This window comes from Ictidomys tridecemlineatus, chromosome 7, assembly GCF_052094955.1.
Source record: "Ictidomys tridecemlineatus isolate mIctTri1 chromosome 7, mIctTri1.hap1, whole genome shotgun sequence".
Classification (NCBI taxonomy): Eukaryota; Metazoa; Chordata; class Mammalia; order Rodentia; family Sciuridae; genus Ictidomys; species Ictidomys tridecemlineatus.
This window is the reverse complement of record NC_135483.1, coordinates 197,301,324-197,322,861: the sequence shown is the minus strand read 5'-3', so window position 1 is coordinate 197,322,861 and position 21,538 is coordinate 197,301,324. Positions and strand designations below refer to the sequence as shown.

The window sequence follows — 21,538 nt, the reverse complement described above, 5'->3', positions numbered from 1 at the left end:
TTTTGTGCCAGGGGAGAGACTGACCAACTGATGTTTTTCAAAGGTGGAAATGTGTTCAGTGGAGGAGAGCAGCTCTCTGGGCTGTTAGACTTCCACACGCAGATCAACCAAGAGCAGCGGCCGCCTGGGCGGAGAGCCGGCCTGAACTTCACACCCTGGTACACATCAGCACATGGAAAACACAAAATGGAAACTCCACACGTGATTTCTTCCTTCTTTTCAACTAAGATGTATCCTTCATTAAAGGTAAAGACAGAAGTATTTGTAAGAAATATATAAACATATCATTTAATTCATGGCAAGCAATCACAGAGTCTTTATAATAAACCATAAGATCATAAATATTTTGAATAACTTTTTTTAAAAGCCTTTAAACCACAAAATCAAGAGACAGGGCAAGCAGGAAATGGAATTTTAAACATTTCGAATTTAATAACTAAAACTGTCCTTTCTTATGATGTTGAATTACCTGAAAGGCAAAAGTCAGGACTCAGGAGAGATCCAAGGAAATACCCAGGGCATTGGTGACCCACTTCACATGGGGCATAGAGTATAACTAAAGCGTAAATCTTTTGACATCATATGATTTTTGTAGAGGTGTGGGCTTCTTATTTCTTACAACTACATGTAAATATATGATTCTTTCAAAATAAAAATTAATTAAAAGTAGCTCAGTGATCTGAAAACCATAAGAAACCTAAGGGAACTGAGTTCTAGAAAATACTAAACATTACACAGGAAAAAGTCCCGAGCCTCCCCCCCATAACTACACAGAACAAAATGCACAACAGAGGGGAGAGAACAAGTAGGAGACCTCTGGATGGGTTTAGCAGTGTCACTGTGCTGGAAGCAGGGGACAGAACTTAGAGAGGGGAGCGGACCTTGACAAGTCTTGACCGTGGCCTCCACCCGGAGCAGGTGTGAGAGCTGAGCGACCTCGAGGGCCACAGGGCCTCCCAAGTCCTCCGCACCGCGCTCTGCAGGGTGCCCAGGAGGCCCAGGAGGCCCAGGAGGCCGTCCGAGGAGGCGTCCGAGGCCCCAGGCTCTCACTGCAGGAGGCTCCAGTGTGGAGGGAAACCAGGACGGCAGAGCCGAAAACCCTGCCCTGGTCCCATTAAAAGCTGAGGACGGGAAAGGAGTGAACACAACCCCTGCAAGTCCGCCCGCACCTGCAGCGCGCGTGGCCGGAGTCCGCCCGGCTGGCAGAGATCTCCTGTGCCACAGAAAACAAGTCCAACGAGTGACAAAGGGCACCCCGGTCCCAGGAGCCAGGGCCCTGAACGCAGGGGCCGGGAGCGTGGGGAGAGCCCCAGCTGCTGGTCAAGGTGGCGGGTTCAGATCCCGACCTCTCCGGCGCTGAGATCCCCAGCACTGCCCAAGGCCAACGGGTGCCACCCGCAGAACCGTGGGTTCCGGTGGTGAAGCAGGACAAGCAAGGCTCCCAGGGACGGCGAGCCAGCACTGAGGCCACCTAGCCAGGCTGCTTAGGAGAGGAAGCCTCCTCTGCACAGAGCTGCCTTCCGACTGCCCCAGACAGAGCGCAGATCCTAAAAGCAGCCTGGGCCTGGGGAGTGTGTGGGGGGGACACACCCATTAAGCACGAAGCTGGCTCCTGACTGTTCCTGGTGGTCAGTGGAGGCTGGAAGACAGTGGAGATGTCTTTCTGGTGATGAAGGAGAACTCTGTCGGTGTAGGGATTTTGTATCCAACAAAAATCCTTCTTCAGAGTGAATGCAAAAGTGAAGTCAGGCAGAGAGAGGCCGGGATGATTGGGAGCCTGTGGCCCTGCACCGGGAAATTCAAAAGGAAGGCATCTCCGCAGAAAGAGAGAAGCTGGTCTTCAATGAGTGAGCAAAGAGGACCTGAGGAGAAGAGAGAGCATACAGCAAATATAAAGAGCGTTCTAGAAAATATCACCAGAGCAAAAGCTTGGGAGGGGAGGAACTGAAATCCCAACCCTCTTACAGTATGGTGGTAACTACAGACAGACTGGGGTGTGTTGCAGGTGTGGCGTCAGTTTCTAGACTAACCCTGAAACTGGTTTCATTTCCTTCCGTTGCTGTGACAAACTCCCACCAACCTAGGGGCTGAAACGACCCAGTCTACTGACTTACGATTCTAGATGGCAAGAAGATCAAAATTAGTTTGGTGGAGTGAAATTATTATTTAAAAAGTAATGAAAAACAACGCCATTCTTAGAGAGACTTTTCCAGGAGAGAGGAAAGGGCTATTTTCCAATTGATGGTGGAAGCTTTGAGACCCTGCTGTTCAACTGAGAGACACTGGAAGACCACAGACCAACACCTCCTCAGCACAGGCGCCAAGCTTCTAAACACATGAGCAATTAAAACTAGCAACATGAAATGATATCTGGGCCAAGCAGAGTTTACTTCATGAACTCAATTTTGGAGTACATTCAGAAATTAGTCACTGTAATTCACCACACTAACAAAACGATCATCTGAATAAATTCAGGGGAAGAAACTTTGGAAAAAATCAATGCCCATTCAAAGTAAATATCACGGGAAACATGAATAGAAAAATTGAAAAACACTTTATCAAGCCATGAGAGGGAGTCTACAAAAACATACAGTTGATTCCACACACGACTGTGAAACAATGTTCCCTCTAATATGAGAAATCAAAGATATCTGCTCCTATTACTGTATTCAACATCGTGCCCAAGTTTCCAGCAATCCTAATGAGGCCAGGAAAAGAAATCAAAGTGTATGCTCACAGGTGACACACTCAGCAATCTATAACCTGACTTCTTAATGTAGTGAGTGAGTTTAGGAAGGCACAATATCATCCAAAAAGGAACACTTCCCTGTATTCTGGCAATAAAAAGAGGAAAGAAGAAGTTTCAAGTCCACCCTAACAGTAAGGATGACACAGGAATGAAGCTAGTGAGAGGCGGCCCAGCGGTCTGCCCTGGGAGCTGCAGGACTGGCCAAGGCAAGGGAAGCCCCGGGGTGAGTGCGGTCCTTGCTGGCCCTGGGCAGTGCTGGGAGACAGTCCCACCAGGGAACTGCCTGCCAAGTTGCCCAGCCAAAGGCCTGCGAGCCCACTTCAGCCCCATTAACTGAGCGTTTCCGTGGGTCCCGGGAGCCGGAGTGCAGGCAGCTCTTGTCTGAAACCGTGTGTAACACAAAGGGGAAAGGGGAGCATGTCCGAAGCCGCAGGGCTGTCGGTGGATTCTCTGTGCAGGAGGCTGTGTGGCCTCCTGCAGGCCGAGCTGGGCCCCCGTGGTTCACACTAGGGGTTCAGCCTCCGAGGACAGCATGCCCAGCCACCGCCCTGAGATCCCGAGTCTCAGAGGAGCCTTCTGCGAAGGTCCTGGCGCTTGGAGGGCAACACTGGGCTCCGCGAGGCTGTTTGCACTCACCAGCTTACTGTCACTACCTGGTTCAAAGGGTGACCAAACACTGAGTGGACACTTCTAACAGCAGCGCTGCTGAAGGCCAGACCGAGAAGACGAAGGGCCCACCCAGGGGTGCGGTTCTTAGGACTAGCACGAGCAGAAGTCACCCTTGACATCCCGCAGGCAACGAAGTCCACACTGCTGTCCTCGCCTACCCCGAGACCGGGGCTGTTTGGATGCTGCACGTCCGGCCACGACCCTACTTGAGGGAAGGCCGCGAATGGAGCCTGAACCCGAGCAGGCTTTGGTGGAGGTGCGCGAGGCGTCCACGCCCTGGAGATTCCTGCGGACCCGAGCGCTTGGCCACAGCCCCCGGCGCCACCCAGCGGCAGACACTGCGAACTGGGACCAGAAAATGTGCAGTGGTGGCCCGGGGTGCGCCGTTCCAGAAAGCTGCCCCTGGCACTGGCTGGAGCTGCCCTGCGGCCCAGGCCATGAAGGATCTGGAAACCTGAAGTACCCGGAGTGTCCTGGGTACCGTCAAACTCTCAGACCAGTGCTCCGAGGGGAGCTGGAGCAAAGGGAAATGGTCACGCAGGGCCGTGCTCCGGGCGCCCAGAGGAAGGCAGAGGTCTCCTCGCTCCCTCCACGGGCGCTCCTCCTTCCTCCCCGCCCCAGGGGAACCGCCTAAGGAGCCCCGGCCCGGTCCCCACGCGGGCAGTGGCCCTGCACCGGCCGCCTGGAACAGGGACTGCAGTTCCTAGTGGACGGACAGCACCTGCCCGGAAGGCCACGCCCTGTCTGCTGCTGATGGACGATTCTGATTGGAGGAGGCAGGAACGCTCCGCTCCGTGGGCTGCGTGGCCGAGGACCTTCCCGCAGCGGCGGAGGGACGGGGCTTGGGGACGTGGGTGCGCCCTGGCCCTGCGGCCGAGCCTGGCTGTGGGACGTGGGCCGCGAGGGACAGTCCGGACTGCTGCGGGCTCCGCTGAAACTCCCGGGACCGAGCTGCGCGCGGTGGGCGCGCCTGTGCAATCCCTCCCTCCGGAGGCTGAGGCCGGAGGATCGAAGGTTCAAGGCCAGCCTGGGCGACTCACGGAGACCTCAGCTCAAAAGAAAAATATAAAAACGGGCTGAGGATGTGGCTCAGGGTAGAGCGCACAACACCCCACCACATGGCCTCGGGGAAGGTTGGCAAGGGAAGGCGTCGGGAAGGCCGAGGACAGCCTCCCGTCCGTCTCCTTCCGGGGCTGGGTGCTGAAGCTTTTATTAAAGAAGAGGAGGCTCGAGGACAGGCGGAAAACAGGAGGAGTCAGCTGGGCTGTCAATCGGGAGGGCCAGTCCTCATTTGCTCTGCAGCTACAGGCCAGCGGCTCGGGCCCCCCGCGTCCTCAGTGAGAGGAGGTCCACGGGAAAGGCCGTCGCAGGAGGTTTCACAGAGGGTGGGTTCAGGGGCAGGGGCAGTGGGAGCAGACTGTTAACAGGCTGGCCATGGGCCTGCTGTGGTTCACACGCGGGGCTTTGTCCCTCCAAAACTCCTGTCGGAGCTGTCCTCAGCGTGGCAGAGGGTGGCCTTGGAGGGCATGACCTTAGGGTGAGTGGTAAGCGGTGGGCAGAGCTGTCAGTGCCCTGGGGTGGGAGTGAGGGAGGGCCTGGTCACTGCCAGAGCTCCCCACCCCCTCCTCCATAGCCGGTCACTTCACTCCTGCTATGTGAGGCCCTGGCTCCTTAGGACAGAGTCCCTTGCCGGAAGTCACTGACTGATCTTGACCTTATCAGTGACCCAGACACAGGAATTCTGCCTTGGCCACCGCACCTGGATGGAGAGGTCACCTGGGAGTCTGCTGGCCCTGCCGGCAGGACGTACTGGTGTCCAGCAGAAGAGCCCCCTCCAGGACTGGAAGGAGGTTGGAACCAGGGAGGGGTGTTTGGGGCACTCACTTGGGGGGCTCACCAGGGTCGGCGGGCGAGGGGGTGTGGGCACCACAGCAGGGTAGGGGAAGGGCCTGGATGTGCTCCTCAGGTTTCTGCGTCAGAGACATGCTGAGAAGGACAGCAGGGAGCCCCCAGGAAGGTCCTGCCAGAGCAGTGCAGAGGCCTGCCTCACGGTCCTGGTGGGGGTGCGCCCCTTGTGGCCAGTGGCTGGGATGCAGCTGTCCTTCCATCTGCACCAAGGAGTGGCCTTCTCCCAGCCAAGGAGCACGCTTTCAACCCTCCGTGTGCGACCAGGGGCAGAGCCCACAGGAGCAGCAGCAGAGGAGGCCTGGCAGAGGAGGCGCTGGTGGCCATGGTGGGGCAAAGGCCCGGGGCCTGGCTGGGTGAGTGCTCCCAGCTTACAGGGTGAGAGAGGGTCCCGTAGATGGATTCCTCCTCTTCTGGGGTCTGGAGAAGGGGATAATGCTGGGACTGTGACAGCTCCACACTTTATCTCCGCAGCTTCCCACCCTGTCTGCTGCCAGGGTCCTGGATGAGAGCCACAGCTGCAGGGTGGGAAGCAGGGACAGGCCCCAGCTTCCACGGCTGCACCACCTCCATGCTGGGTGCTGGGTGCTGGGTGGCCTGTGCCTACACTCTGGAAACACTGGAATGCCCAGGAGCCACGGGCTGCCCCATGGTGTGACAGCCAGCTGGCTCCATGCCTGCCACCCTCCTGGTGGGCACGGGAGTGGGCCTGGGGAGGCACAGGCTCAGCTGGGGCTGCCCCTGCCCTGTGGGCCAGCGCGGTGGTGGCACTTTCATCCCCTCCAAGGGCTAAAGCTCAACCAATGCAGAGGAGGAGGGGGGGGAGGCTATCCACGGTCACACAATGAGGGAGACCCAGATGGCTACAAGAGCAAAAGAGGAGACACTGTCAGGACCCCTGGGCCAGCAGACGCTCACAAGTGCTGGCCTCAAGGAAGGAAACTAACCAACCAGACAGTTATGGAGAGGGTCTTCATCCCGAGGAAGAATGTCCTCCTGCTGCAGATCAGGCGTGGCTACCAGAGGCCAACAACTTCTCCCAGGGCAACTCCATGAGTTGATCTCCTTAACTCTGGGTCCTGTGACTCAGAGGGCAAATGGATGTCAGAGCTCTGGTTAGCTTAGGTGGACTGGTGCTCTCCCCGGGAGCTGGGGACAGGTGCCTGGCCCTGAAATGCAGGCCTCAGTGCCCTAGATCTGGTGCCTTCTGCTCCTCAGAAGCTGTCAGTGAGGTGAAGAGACAGACTTGGAGTGGGAGAACCCATCTGGAGGACAGCAGACCTCCTCCGTTCGACGGCATAAACTAGGAACTCCTGCAGACCAACAAGAGATGATGCGGGGAACCTGCCAAGAACAAGCAAAGACCTGAGCGGGCACATCACAGGGACGGTCAGCTGGGATGCGAACAGGTGCCCAATTTGATTAGCATCTGGAGAAACTCACACACCGAAAACCCAAGAAGATACCCCAGTGGACAAGCACAGAAAGGGTGAAGTCCCTCCCCACTGCTGTGAATCCGTGCTGTGTGCTGCTGAATAGGATTCCATCCAGGGGTGAGCCGAGATTTGCTGCTCTGCTTGTCGCTGAAGGACGAGGAGAGGAGTGACAGCCTTGGGAGTGGAGGAACAGCTGCTGTACATTTAACTTTACAAGTTTATAAGAAACACTGAGCTGCTTTTCTGAGTGAATGACCACTGTGTCCACAGCAGCAGTGTGGGAGAGTGCCCATGGCCACACATCCTGGCCAGCATTGGGAGCTGCCCGGAGCTGCCGGGTGTTCTGATGGGTGTGGGGTGGCTCTTCATGGCTTGACTTGCACCCCCTGGTGGCCACCCGTGATCTGCATCTCTCCAGATGTGTGGTTCTGTCACCTGGTGGTCTCAGCTGGGCAGTCCCTTGCTCTGCCCATTGGCCTTGGCCTTGCAGGAGTGGGGAGACACTGGCAAGTCAGAGTGTCACCTATGAGAATGACAACCCTCCCCCTCTGTGTCTCCACTCCCATCTGGGCTCAGTGGTTCTCCAAAAAGTGCACCTCCCATTTCTTCTGCCACCGGAAAACCACTTTACAGAAGGTCTGCAAGGCGGGTCTGTTGGAGAGAAGGGTGCCTGCAGAAGTGGTCTGTCTCTAGGCTGCGGGGTCCGCCTCCCCTGGACCTGAGGGAGAAGCCAGCAGAAATATGGTCAGGACGGGGCAGTGTGGCCAGAGAGAGTGTGGCAGGGAAGGAAGCTTGGCCAAAGGCCCATGCACCTGAACAGGGTGCTGGGTGGTCAGCGCTGAAGCCAGCTGGCTGCATCTTACCAGGCCACGCGGGGCTGCCCCTCAGCCAGATGCCGTCTAGCACCTGGGATTCCTGATAATTGGCGGTGTGGGCAGTTACCCTCATGGCGGGGTAATTGGACCCTGGAGTCCCCACATCTGTGCACGAGGGAAGGAAGCCAACAGCCTTCCTCCCCGATGCCTCCTTAAGCAGCCATCACTCAGAGAAGGCCGGCTGCTCTCAGGCCTGGCCAGCTGCAGCAGAGGCCAGCCAGTCAGGGAGTCAGTGGGCAGGGAGAGGTCACCTTACGGCTGTGCCGCTGGAGGACGGCCACAGAGACTCCTGCTGCTCTCCAAGGTAGGTGCCACAGTGTCTCTCCCTCTCAGTGAAGTGACCGCCGGCCCCTGGCCGGATGGCACCATGCCCCACCCCATGCCCTGCCCTGCCGTGCTCCACACGCTCCCTCTGCACAGAGACCCACCCGCACCGTCCCGGCCTCCACCTCCACACCCTGACCTGCCTGCCCTGGGGGAGACTCCTGCTCCCTCGCTAGAGAACAGGGGAGGCCACTCAGTGCCCAGCGTGGGGCGTGGCAACCCTGCTCCACACCCCGTCATCCTCAGGCCAGCCCCGTCCCCCACTCGCCCCCTTCATGCTGTCACCCTCAGGCCAGCCCCTGTCCCCCACTCGCCCCTTCATCCTGTCACCCTCAGGTCAGCCCCTGTCCCCCACTCGCCCCCTTCATCCTGTCACCCTCCCGCTCCTCAGCCCTCTGCTGATGTGGGACCATCTGTCCTACAGGGTGGACACCGAGGACTAGCAGGAAGCAGGTCCAGAGCGGCTCTCCCCTAAAAAGTCTCTGGAGCTTGAGTCTGGAAATTCCTCAGTCTTCACAGCGTGGGTGGTACATGTCACTGGGTAAGTAACGAGGACTCTTTTTTTTTTTTAGCTGTAGATGGACAAATATCTTTATTTTGTTTATTCGCTTTTATGCGGTGCTGAGGATCGAACCCAGAGCCCTGCACATGCTAGGTGCGCGCTCTACCGCTGAGCCACAGCCCAGCCCAATGATCACTCTTTGTCCCATATTTTTAGGCTAGACAAGTCTTTACCACAGGAACAGAAGTGACAATTCTTGTGCCTCATCAAGGTTGTGGGCAAATTCAGCTTTTGCAAGACAGAGAACTTAGACCTTAGGGAAAACAGGAAGTGTCAAACCACAGTGAGCTCTTTGCAGACATTTTTGCTGATATTCTGTTAATAAAAACAATTATGGTGAGGGTCTCTGGAGTAGCTTAATTATGACTCTTTGGTGGAGGCGGGGGTGCCAAAGGGACACCACTACACTGACTGTCCCCTCTCTGGCAAGAGCAAAAGTGACCCTGTGTCCTCTTTCCAACTGGGCAGTTTGAGGCTGCAGGAAATGTACAGGACACGAAGGAGCACTGAGATCAGCCCCTAACCCCACGTGGGCTGAAGGACCCGAAGAGGGACATTCGAAGCAGGACCCCCTCCTGACCCTCCTGGGCCTGGCCAGCTCCTGCGCTGACTCCCTCAGGTCTCTGTGGGCTGCGTGTGCTGAGAACCCCAGCTCAGCCTGCCAGCGGTCCAGGCAGAGGCCACCTCTGTCCAGCAGCCCTGCAGAGACCCCTCCACCCTCAGGCCAGCCGGCAATCCGGGCAGTGCACAGGACTTTCTGGGAGAGGTGTAGAGTGATGGGCAGGGGACATTCTGTTTCCAAAGCCCCCACTTCCAGGCCTGCTGTGGCCACCCCTCCCATCAGGTTCTTCCCAGGGCAGGGGCCCGGGGCTGGCGCTCACCAGGCAGCTGTGGGAACTGACCCCTGGGGCACATTCTGCAAGTGTCTCGTGGAACTCGGGACCCTTGCCCTGTACCCTTCCCATGGTGCTCGCGACAGCACCGAGGTCAGAAGCTTCCAGATGCATTGTCTAGCCACCCTGCAAGGAAGCAGAGAAACAGAGTGGGCGCTTCCTGGGCGAGGGAGATGCCCAGAGACTCCAGGGCCGTCCCTGCCTTCATCTGAGTGCCCCTCCTGCGGGCTCCGTGTCACCTGTCCTGCCTCCTGCTCTCTCCCCTAAAGTGCACTTCTGTCCCAGACCTCTCTGGTGGGCGTCCTCACTGAGGTCACCAATGGCTCCCTTCAGTCCTGTGTCCCTGACCTCATGGAGCATGAGCCCTCTCTTCTCGGCAGAGCCCCACCTGCACCTGACCTGGACCACCCTCCAGTGATGGCCTCTGCCTTGGACCATCCCTGCAAGCCCCTCCCTGCTGGCCCCAGAGGGGAACTTCTCCACCTCTGTCCTTGTCCCCTTGGTCCTGACACTGTGCTCGGCCAGTCTCACCCACACCCTGCTGTCATGGAGATTTACTTCTGAGGGAGTTGGCCACATGTCACTGCGACCTTTAGGACATGTCAGGGCCCAGTCCCGTGGCCTGTCCCCCTCCTCTTGGGTGACACCAGCAGCTTCCTACTGGCTCCTTCCGGCCCATCTGGGGTCTGCAGTCCATCATTAAGACGTGGGTCAGAGCGAGAGCCAAAGTCCTCACCCCTAGGGTGCCCAGTGCCCCTGCTTCCTGCGCTGCCCGTCCTGCTCCGTGGCCCTCCCACTCCAGCCAGGCTGGACCCTGCTGTCCTCCAGACCTGTGGTCTTCATGTGCCCTTCCTCCTGGACCTCCCTGTGTCCCCAGAGAGCCACAGGGTCAACCCTCCCCTCCTTCAGACTTCACCCAAGGGTCACCTCAGTGTCCAGACACAGCAGCCGCCCCTCTCCTGCCTTTCCGCCTTTTATGTTCTGAACATTCTGCCCTCTTCCCCTGCTACATGGAGGTCAGGGGCTGAGCTTTCCTCCTGACTCAGCCTGGCTGCCTGACCGGGATGGCCACACAGCTTGGGCAGGTGGGTAAATGCTGACCCCTGCCCATTGTGGCATCTGACGGGCCTCCTGGGGGCCTTGCTGCCATGGCTCTCCCCCGAGGCCTCTGCATGTAGACCTGGCCCAGGCCTGGCTCCTGCCCTTCCTCTCTGTCCACCAGCACGTGGCCCCTGCTGCACCCAACCTCAGGGAGGCAGAAGCCTCACGGACACCCCCTGTCCACTTCTGGGCATGTCCTGGGGAGTCTTGATGGTGGTGTTGTTATTTTAAATATTTACTCCATTAAAATCACTTTTTGTCTGTAGTATTTTCTCTCTCTGACCCCGACTGGCGAGTCTTCTCTGCAAACCTCCTCTTTTCTCCTGAGTCGTCTTGTTCCCGTCGGCCCTGCTTCTAGATGATTGTGACAATTATTTTGTCTTGTTTCAAGAAAAATAAACTCAGGAGCTTCAATCAGGAGGGAGTGGGGCCTGCGGGGCTGGGATCCAGTCTTCACCTCTCTCTGCCTTACTGCAGGAGGGTCCTGACTGCTGGTCGCTGCATGGGACTTCGTTTTCATCACATCTGTTCAGAGCCCCTCAGTCAGGACACGCCGTGGGTTTTCTAGGTTAATGGCCACACCCTCTGGAAAGGAGGACCACCTGTCCACCTCTTTGTGCCTCTCTGTGGTGGGCAGCCCACAGGGGCAGGTCACTTAGCCCCCACACCTGACCTTGGAGGGACCGGTGATTCCAGCACTTAGCTACGGAGATGCCGAGGGCTGATGGGGGACACGGAAGACCGCGTTCCCTGAAAGATCGCCACCCACTTCCTTGGGGGTGGCAAGTGTTTTATAAAAGGGGGTTGTTTTAATGGAGGCTTTGGGTGTCATGGTGGTAAGTGGGCCAGCCCCGAGGTGCCCTGGCCCCGAGAGTGGGAGGCCTGAGTTCTCTGCAGATGCCATAGGGCTGGGCTCTTGAGTCTCGTGGCCAGGGTGACATGTTAGGGTCACCTGTGTGCACTTCCCCTGTGATCCTGGGAGGCTCTGTGTTAGGACCCCAGCACCGAGGGCCGTCCACACGGCAGAACAGTCCAGGCCCGCCCCAGGGGCCCGCCGACCGGCCGGCGGGGACGCCTCGGGCTGTCTGCTCTCTGGCGCCCCTGGAGCGGTTCTCGTCACCTCATGACCTGCGGAGTCCCTGGTGTCAGTTTGCTCAGAAAGTGTCCCCTACCTGAGCTGCTGACTCCTGTCCTGACGTGCTCACGTGGGTAGTCTCCTGCTGCCCGGAGGCCCTCCTTCCCAGTGTCACTTCATGTCCCCACTGAGTGGCTCTAGGAGGACCACTGTCGGGACCTCGGTGCTAACCCGTGGCCAGTCCTGTACCTTGACCTGTCCACCTGCAGTGTGTCTTCTCCACTGTCCACTCAGCTGGCGAGGCGTCCACCTCTGTGTCCTCCCCACCTGCCCATTGCTGCTGCCCCGCGGCTCACTGCTTTTCCTAAGTAATGAAAGTGGATTTTATTTTCCCTTCTGCTTTCCTCACATTTGCCTTGTGGTTGTTCTGGCTTTCGGAGGGGAACTCCAAAAGCCTCCTTCTTTCTGGCTAAGCCATGAAGCATGGGGAGTGGAGATTGCACCGTGGGGCCCGTCACGGTGCTGCAGGCAGTTCTCGGGGTCTGCCTGCCGCTCTGTGGGGAGGGGTGCCTCCCTTCTGTGTGGCTGGGAGCCTGCGTCTCTGCCCTGAGCTGGCTTCAGCTGCCACACCCCTGTGTGGGAGAAGACGGGGAGTTCTGATCTCCACTTAAAGACACGCTGAACTGTTTTGAGGCACTGAATTTTTCTCCCATTATAAAGAAGGTGTTTTTTTGAGGGTACTGAGTTTAGTAGCCTTCAGACCAGCCTTGTAAGTAGTATTATTGATATTACATCTTTATCTACTTTGACCTGAGAGATATAGTGTCAGATGTGTCTCAAAGTTGGCTGTTATTCCCTCAATTATGCCTAGTTCTGCCAATACCAAGTCTGGTCTTTGCTGATTTGATGTTGAAGTCAAATTATTCACTGAAAGCTATATAAACAAAACTCACCTTTTGAGACCTTGGATTTTTACTTAATTAGATATTAATTATGAAATCATGCTGTTCATTTGGGGTTTTTTTTGAGATAAGTGAAAATTTTATTGTCTTGAATAACAACTAGAAAATTCACTCTAAATTTGTGATGTAGTTTAAACAAAAGTACTCCCTGACTTTGTCCACTAAAAATAATAATGAATAGATTAATTAAGGACCCAGAAGAAAGAAGCCCCTCTGTGCCCTGATTGGCAGCAACTTCATTTGTTTACTCTGTGAACCTCCACTGCAGCTCAGGTTCTGGCTCTGGGTCTTGCCGATGTTGTGGTAGATTCTGATTTCACAAGGTGGGAGTCCCTTCCTTTTGCTGAGTAAGTTTACCCTATTTACATTTATTGCCTTGTTGTGTTTTCCTTATTACAGTCATTGTTGTACATGTTTTTTATATGTTTTCTTGTTTTTTAGAATGCTACGTTCTTTTAATACTGAGAGGATCCCTGTCGTCTTAAATACTATCTATCACCTGTGAAGTTTTCAGCAACTTGTATCACTCTAAGGATAAACTCCAGGGATAAAATACAGTCTTGATTTCCTCCTCTGAAAACGAGGAAAACACCTATTTTGCCTTTTACAATCTCAGCCCCTGCTCGGTTCTTCCTCCTGTGTTTAAAAGCAGCTTCTCTTTCTCCAGGTAAGCGTTCCTCTCCACGGGGGTCTGCTCGGTACGAGGACTGACATGTGCACCTGGTTGTGCAGCCACCATGGGGCCCTGAGGGAAGGTTCCTTTCCCGTCCCTGCAGTCCTTCTGCTGCCGTCCTGGGCTGGGGACCGCCCTGCATCTCGGTTACGGTGCATTGCTTGAGCTCCCAGATGAGGGTGGGCTCACAGGCCCTCCTTCAGAGTGGGTGGTCCTGAGCCCTCCCTGTGGCCCTCACACAGGAGAGCGCCAGGGAGACAGGACACTCGGGCCTGGTGGCCCTGTCCCTCTGCACAAGTCCCTCTGTTGTCTTCTGTTTTCCTCCCAGCCCCCACAGATGGCCCCCACCCCCTCCCGGCCCCCACACAGGGCCCCCACCCTCCTCCTGGCCCCCACATGGGCCCCCACCCTCCTCCCGGCCCCCACATGGGGGCCCCACCCCCTCCCGGCCCCCACACGGGCCCCCACCCCCTCCCAGCCCCCACACAGGGCCCCCACCCCCTCCCGGCCCCCACACAGGGCCCCCACCCCCTCCCAGCCCCCACACAGGGCCCCCACCCCCTCCCGGCCCCCACACGGGCCCCCACCCCCTCCCGGCCCCCACACGGGGGCCCCACCCCCTCCCGGCCACTGAGTCCAGGTGTTGGTCAGTGCGGCCCGGGAGCCGTGGTTGAGAGCGGTGTTGCTTGTTGAATTCTTGGTCCAGCCTTTTCTTTTTAAAGGATTTGGGAATTTGAAAATAAGTAATGAGTCAACCTTTTGAATAAATAATTCACACACAAGAACAAGGTTCAGAAAGGAGAACAGGGTCACTGTGAGGCACCTCCCTGGCCCTGTGTCCAGCACGGCTCTGTCCCTCCTGGGTGGCCGCTCACGCTGCTCTGCTGGCTGGTGTCCTCCCCCACCCTGTGCTGTGGGGACGTCTGGAGCCTTCATGGCCACTCTTGGGAACAGTCTGAGTCTGAGGATGGGCCTTGTGTGGTCTGCATCTGGAGGGTCCCCAGTGCCCTACGCTGAAGACTTGGTGGCCAGCTGGGGGTGGACCTTTAGGAGCTTGGGCCCATGTCTCACAGGGCTATGGGGACCCCAGCCCCTTCCACTCTGTTTTCCGGCCTCTGTGATGGGAACGGTGTCCTCTGGCACACTGTGCAGGGCAGTGTCCTCTGTACTCGGCGGCGTGCTGGGCCGCCACAGGCCCAAAGCAGCAGGGGCAAGTGCACTGAGCCGGAAGCCCTGAGCCCAGGGGCCCCCTCCACACTTCCCAGGTGTGTTGGCACTGGGTCGGAGCTGGCCAGCCCAGGGCCCTCCACACTTCCCAGGTGTGTTGGCACTGGGTCGGAGCTGGCCAGCCCAGGCCCCTCCACACTTCCCGGGTGTGTTGGCACTGGGTCGGAGCTGGCCAGCCCAGGGCCCTCCACACTTCCCGGGTGTGTTGGCACTGGGTCGGAGCTGGCCAGCCCAGGGCCCTCCACACTTCCCGGGTGTGTTGGCACTGGGTCGGAGCTGGCCAGCCCAGGGCCCTCCACACTTCCCGGGTGTGTTGGCACTGGGTCGGAGCTGGCCAGCCCAGGGCCCCCTCCACACTTCCCAGGTGTGTTGGCACTGGGTCGGAGCTGGCCAGCCCAGGGCCCCCTCCACACTTCCCAGGTGTGTTGGCACTGGGTCGGAGCTGGCCAGCCCAGGGCCCCCTCCACACTTCCCGGGTGTGTTGGCACTGGGTCGGAGCTGGCCAGCCCAGGGCCCTCCACACTTCCCAGGTGTGTTGGCACTGGGTCGGAGCTGGCCAGCCCAGGGCCCCCTCCACACTTCCCGGGTGTGTTGGCACTGTGTCGGAGCTGGCCAGCCCAGGGCCCTCCACACTTCCCGGGTGTGTTGGCACTGGGTCGGAGCTGGCCAGCCCAGGGCCCTCCACACTTCCCGGGTGTGTTGGCACTGGGTCGGAGCTGGCCAGCCCAGGCCCCTCCACACTCCCCGGGTGTGTTGGCACTGGGTCGGAGCTGGCCAGCCCAGGGCCCTCCACACTTCCCAGGTGTGTTGGCACTGGGTCGGAGCTGGCCAGCCCAGGGCCCTCCACACTTCCCAGGTGTGTTGGCACTGGGTCGGAGCTGGCCAGCCCAGCTCTGAGGCTCCACGTCTGCATGGCATTGCAGAGCACGGCTGTCACAAAGCCTCCTCGGCCAGGTGCTTGTCAATTCAAACACTCAGGTGGGTTAAATCCGTCTTTCAGAACGAATTCTCTGCCTACGGAGGTTGTGACCGTCTGTTCTTAGAGCCTGCTAGAGCGTGGGGTTCCCGGCCACTGTATCCACCTGTCTCACAACCCCAGCCTCCAGCCAGCACCCAATGGGCTCAGTCCTTCTGTGTTGGTATTTCATCAGGAGAGTGGCAGCCCTGGCATTGGAAGGCCCAGGTTTCGGTCCTGCGACAGCCACCTTCCCGTGGAGCCTCACACTCCCCCTCTGAAGGGAGCCTGGGCTCCAGGGCTGCAGCAGGCTGAGAGGAGGGGCCAGGGGTCCAAACGCCCAGGTGGTAACAGCTGGGCTCGCAGCTCTGCCTGGACCCTCTTCCCTGCTCTGGAAGCCAGCTCTGCCACCCGGCTCCCAGCCCGCCTCTCACCCACACCCTTCCTCGCAGCCTGGGCAGGGAGCAGGGTGCCGCCTCAGCTGTGGCCTCTGGAGAAAGTCCTGGGCCTCCTCCAGTCTCCTGCCCTGGACACCCCTCTGTGTCAGCTTTTTCTCTTCCAGAACTTGGCTGTGCCCCCTCCTTTGTGATGTCCCCTCTGATGCACAGAGCCAGGGACTTGGCCACCTTCCTGTTTTCCTGGTACTGCACCCAGGGAGAGTCTGGGGGTGGGGTCCAGCTGCTTAGCACCTGTCCCTCACCTTTCCAGAGGCCCTATTGGCCTCACATCCCTGATAAAATCAACTCTGGACCAGGCAAAAGGTCAGACACCAGCCATCGGGTGTCTGACCAGAGCTGGAAGCCAGCTCTGCCACCCGGCAGAACGAGGAGACACCTGGCGGTGAGCCCAGAGGGCCTGGCAGTCACGACCCTTGCCTGGATCAGTGACCGTGCGAGGAGCTGTGGATGTCCCTATGGCCACAGAGGCCTTGGGTGTGGCACTTGTTGGGCAGGAGTGGGCAGGACTTTCCAGGGCCCTGTCTTAGAGTGACCTGGGACCTAAGGCATCTAGTCTTCGATGCTTACCTTGGAGATTGTTTTTCTCCTGCCCTGTTGCCGGCAAGGGCCAGGGTTCCGTCCCAGGCCTGGTTCTGTCCCCTTCTGCTGCCCTTCCACCTGCCATGCTTCCTCTTGCTCTTTTGCAGGTGGAGAGGATGAGGGGTGAGAACGCCACCAAGGTCGGCACCTTCATCCTGCTGGGCTTCCCCACGGCCCCCAGGCTGCAGTACGTGCTCTTCCTCCTCTTCCTGCTCACCTACCTCTTTGTCCTGGTGGAGAACCTGGCCATCATCCTCACCGTCTGGAGCAGCGCCTCCCTCCACAGGCCCATGTACTACTTTCTGGGCATCATGTCAACCTTGGAGATCTGGTACGTGTGCGACATCATCCCCAAGATGCTGGACGGCTTCCTCCTGCAGCGGAAGCGCATCTCCTTCGTGGGGTGCATGACTCAGCTCTACTTCTTCAGCTCCCTGGTGTGCACCGAGTGCGTGCTCCTGGCCTCCATGGCCTACGACCGCTATGTGGCCATCTGCCACCCACTGCGCTACCAAGTCATCATGACCACGGGGCTGTGTGTCCAGCTGGTGGCCTTCTCCTTTGCCAGTGGCTTCACCATCTCTGTGATCAAGGTCTACTTCATCTCCAGCGCCACCTTCTGTGGCTCCAACATCCTGAACCACTTCTTCTGTGACATCTCGCCCATCCTCAAGCTGGCCTGCACAGACTTCTCCACTGCAGAGCTGGTGGACTTCGTCCTGGCCTTCCTCATCCTGGTGTTCCCACTCCTGGCCACCGTCCTCTCCTACGGGCACATCTCGCTGGCCGTCCTGCGCATCCCCTCAGCCACAGGCCGTTGGAGGGCCTTCTCCACCTGTGCCTCCCACCTCACCGTTGTCACCATCTTCTACACAGCCTTGCTTTTCATGTACGTCCGTCCCCAGGCCATCGACACCCGGAGCTCCAACAAGCTCATCTCTGTTCTGTACACGGTCCTCACGCCCATCTTGAACCCCTTGATCTACTGCCTGAGGAACAAGGAGTTTAAGGAGGCCCTGCGGAAGGCCCTGGGCCGGGGTGGAGCCGGGCCTTAGCAGGGGGCGCGTCCCCTCTCCAGCAGCAGCTGAGAACCTGCGGTCCCTCTGACGGGGGTCCCTGTGCTAAGCTGGAGGTTCTGGGCATTGGTGGGGCCGAGCCTCCTTATTACTCCACATCTGGTCTCCTTCAGATCACAGAGGCCGACTTCATGGCTGCTGTTGCTCCTGGATTTTGTTGTTTTTTTGTTTTAATTCATGAGCAAAGCAGAACTTGGTAAAGTTTAACGAATTTTCCCCACCTTTAAAATCGCCATAGGCATTTCAGAAGACAGAAAAGCACGCCAGCTCATCCTGCCATCCTCAAGAACTTGGGGTGGTGAGGAGCTGGAGCCCCGAATTCACGGCACAAAGAGCTCAAGAGTCACCTGAGCGAGCCTTCTTAGGACTGTGGGAGTGCACAGGGGTGCTGGGGTGCTGGGGTGCTGATGGTCCTGGGGCACCTGGGGGAGTGCACAGGGGTGCTGATGGTCCTGGGGCACCTGGGGGAGTGCACAGGGGTGCCGGCGGTCCTGGGGCACCTGGGGGAGTGCACAGGGGTGCCGGCGGTCCTGGGGCACCTGGGGGAGTGCACAGGGGTGCTGGCGGTCCTGGGGCACCTGGGGGAGTGCACAGGGGTGCCGGCGGTCCTGGGGCACCTGGGGGAGTGCACAGGGGTGCTGATGGTCCTGGGGCACCTGGGGGAGTGCACAGGTGTGCTGGGGTGCTGGCGGTCCTGGGGCACCTGGGGGAGTGCACAGGGGTGCCGGTGGTCCTGCGGCACCTGGGGGAGTGCACAGGTGTGCTGGCGGTCCTGAGGCACCTGGGGGAGTGCACAGGTGTGCTGGGGTGCTGAGTGCACAGGTGTGCTGGGGTGCTGATGGTCCTGAGGCACCTGGGGGAGTGCACAGGGGTGCCGGTGGTCCTGCGGCACCTGGGGGAGTGCACAGGTGTGCTGGCTGTCCTGGGGTACCAGCCTCTGCTTCTTTCCTATGTCAACCCCATGCCCAGCCAATCAGCTGCTGAGAAAATAAAAAGCATTTTTTCACTGCTTGAGTTGATCTTGGTCACCTTGTAACACATGCAGATGCCCAGGCAGGTGGGGACCATGTCTGCCCTGTCCTGCCCTGGACCCCCAGAGGCCAGCACAGGGCTAGTGCCCCACAGAGAGGACGCAGGGTGTGGTGCAGAGTGGTGTGTAAGTGGAGGCACACACAGGAGACCACAGGACAAGAGGCTAGAAGGGTCAGGAAGGCCACCTGGGTGGAGTGACAGTCACATCTCAAGGCAGGGAGAAGAGTTATTCACAGTAAAGGGTAAAGAAAAAGGAGGAGCTTCAGGCAGTTTCAGCCTCGAGAAGCCCAGAGGCAGGACGCAGCATGAAGTGGAGAGACCTGGAGGGGCAGGGAGGCTGGGGTCCGGGCTCCAGGGGCGGCCAGAGGGAAAGCCCCCAGTACGCACCAGCATGGCCAGCAAAGTCAGGACCCGAGGGCTCCCGGTGACACACAGCCTGGACGTTGACAGCAGCCACTGGTGGGGTGGGCTGTGTGGGCAGGCTGTGAGGTGGCGGAGACCCCATGGGAGGCAGGGAGACCACCCAGGCTGAGCACTGGACACAGGGGTGGGATGGAGTGGCCAAGGGCTCTCTGTCTGGGTGTTCAGGTTGCATTTGGGGTCAGGGTGGGGAAGGCAGGAAACAGAGGCTACTTCTGGGTTCCCAGCGGGAGCTGCCGGAGCTCAGGGTGAGCAAAGCCTCTCCTCAGGAGGCCAGTTTCCCTGGAAGCCTCTGGGAGTCCAGCCTGTTGACCTGGTTCGCAGCAGGCAGCGGGCTGATCCCAAACAGAAGGAATGCTGTCCAGGTCTGGAGGTGTTTCCCTGGGGAGCGTCAGGCCAGTGCTGCGGCTTGGCCATGGCCAGTCTGGCTTCAGGGATGGGGCCGACGTGAGACCAGGGACCTGGGCAAGCTTCACAGACCAGGGCTCCTGGAGGAGCCTTCCTTGGGTCCTTTGAGGGCCTGCTGTGGGGGCGCAGATTCTCACTGGCTGAATGGGACCCTCCTGGATTTAACCTGGTGACAGTCCCCAGTCACGAGGGTGTGCAGCCAGAAGTTCACTGCATGCGGAGTGTTAGCGCCTGCGTCCAGCAGATTCAGGAAAGTCAGCACCAGGGATGTCTAGAACACCAACGACAGCGTCCACTCTTGGGGGCCTCAGGGCAGCTGGCTGAGAACACCCAGGGGCACTGGCATTGGAGGAGCTGGCCTGACCTGGCATTAACCCACAACCCCACCACGGCTCTGCTTTTTAACTAGAGGACAGGCCCTAGATAAAACTGCCCACGGACTGTGGTCCCACTGATTTTCCTGGAGGGAAAAGGAAGGTGGTGGCACGGGAGGCTTGACCTGTGGCCTTGGAAAGCTGTCCAGGTCAGGGATGCCGTCTGCCTGGAGAACCCGCTGCTCTGCTGTGCTCTAGTTCTCCTACGGGGCCCTACGGAACCGCGGGACTGGACGGGTCCAAGCCCTTGAGGTCGTACCAACGTGGGTGGTGGGCACAGCCCCCATCAGGGATCAGGGAGCCTGTCCCAGATGCTGTTTCAAGAGGACCCCCCAGGGTTCCCGACCACGGATGGTTGTGGCTCAGTGGGTGGGTCACAGAGGCTTCCTCGTGAAGGACACTGTGTCACCTCCGAAGCCTGGCGGCTTGCATCCTAACAGGGTCACAGGCTTCCCAGGGACCCCACACAAGGGGCCGATCTGTGTTGTCCAGCAGGAGTGACCTGATTGTCACTAATACCTGTGGCCATGGAAAGCCAGTCGAGTCAGGTGACTTTGCCAGTTTGGGCCTTCAAAAGTCGTGTGTCTTTCTGACCTCTCAGAAGACTGAGTGCTGCAGTCGGTAGAGGCACCTGCGTCTATGTTGAGAGCCACAGCCAAAGGGGCCCCAGAAAACTTCCAGCTGCCCGCAAACTTCCAGCTGCCAGCTGATGATTGGCTCACAGCGGCCCCAGCAACATCTAGCTGATTGGCTCCTCCATGGAGCTGCTCATTGGGTGACTTCTTTGGCTCCGCCCACGCGACCCAGCCAATCGGCCTCAAGAGCAGGAGGATTTGGGAGGTTGAGAGGCTGGTGTGGGGGTGAGAGGCTTGTGGAAGCCGGTGGTGGCAGTTGGGCTCTGAGGGTTTTTCCCTGGAGCTGTTTTGTTTGGCGCTTGTAGTTCTAAAAATAAAGTTAGTTTCTTTTGACAAGTGGCTCCTGAATTGTGCCCAGCCAGACTTCGGCATTTGGTGGCAGCACGGGGAGCAACTGAGGGTAAGTAAACTGCTCGCCCCTGAGGGCAGGGCGAGAGGATGGGGAGCCATTTTAAGTTTCCTCTTCTGTTTTGTTTCATTTTTGTTTTAAGTTGCCTGTCCCTGGAGATGAGTGAGACGGAAGAAAAACTGCTCACACCTGAGGAAAAACTATTTGCGTCTGAGGAACAGATAGGGAGAAAGGACGGATGGACACGTCAGGAGGATAGAAAGGCTGATAGAATGATTTTGTGTGGTTCCATTTTTATTGGATTCTGTCTCAGTTTTGTTTGGTGTTATCTTGCTGGGTTGTATTATAGTAGAAATACGGGATCAGCAATTAGTAAAAAACAAACCGAAAGAGTGTTAAGTAAATTGTTAGAGGAAGGAAGCTTCCCAGTAAAATCAAGAGCCGTCAGGGCATACGTTGATATAATACAAAAATATAGCCCATGGCTTTTTAAGGAGGAGTTGTTAGATATATCACAATGGGACCATCATGGTGAAGATTTAAAAAGAATAGAAAAGAACAGCCCAGGGACTCTGCCAGTTGGCCCATTGCCATTGTGGATGTACATATCTGGTTTGCTTAGTCCAAAGCCTTCAGTTCAGACAAAGGTAGAGGAAGGAGAAGACATATTGATTCAAGTACAAGAGAAGGTCTCTCGAGCTAGTGAGACAGAGGAAGGAAGTTTAGAGCAGAAAAAGCCATCAGGGGAAAAGTTACAACAGGAGACTGCTAATAATACCTTTCTATCACAGAGCGAAAGTG

At 57.9% G+C, this 21,538-nt stretch overlaps 1 protein-coding gene and 1 long non-coding RNA gene across 3 annotated transcripts; one reads left to right on the top strand and one right to left on the bottom strand.

Annotated features, from left to right (window-relative positions):
• Window positions 1–407: 407 nt before the first annotated feature.
• On the bottom strand, window positions 408–4,258 carry LOC144365697 (uncharacterized). Its single transcript, XR_013424467.1, has 2 exons — window positions 3,386–4,258; window positions 408–1,862 (listed from the first exon to the last, which is right to left on the bottom strand). It is a non-coding gene; the product is annotated as an uncharacterized LOC144365697 (long non-coding RNA).
• A 176-nt stretch (window positions 4,259–4,434) lies between these two features.
• LOC101961398 (olfactory receptor 6B3) lies at window positions 4,435–18,518 on the top strand. 2 transcript variants are annotated; one of them, XM_078018381.1, is made up of 4 exons: window positions 4,435–7,938; window positions 8,383–8,499; window positions 12,993–13,218; window positions 16,551–18,518. In XM_078018381.1, the coding sequence occupies exon 4, from the start codon at window positions 16,560–16,562 to the stop codon at window positions 17,496–17,498; it is 939 nt and encodes a 312-aa protein (XP_077874507.1). In that variant the 5' UTR covers window positions 4,435–7,938; window positions 8,383–8,499; window positions 12,993–13,218; window positions 16,551–16,559; the 3' UTR covers window positions 17,499–18,518. The 2 variants fall into 2 exon arrangements, with proteins under 2 accessions (XP_077874507.1, XP_077874506.1); XM_078018380.1 differs by having other exon boundaries at window positions 4,435–8,499.
• The last annotated feature ends 3,020 nt before the right edge of the window (window positions 18,519–21,538 follow it).

Excerpts from the sequence above, each read along its gene's own strand:
- LOC101961398 (XM_078018381.1), top strand. The coding sequence starts at position 16,560 with ATGAGGGGTGAGAACGCCACCAAGGTCGGCACCTTCATCCTGCTGGGC.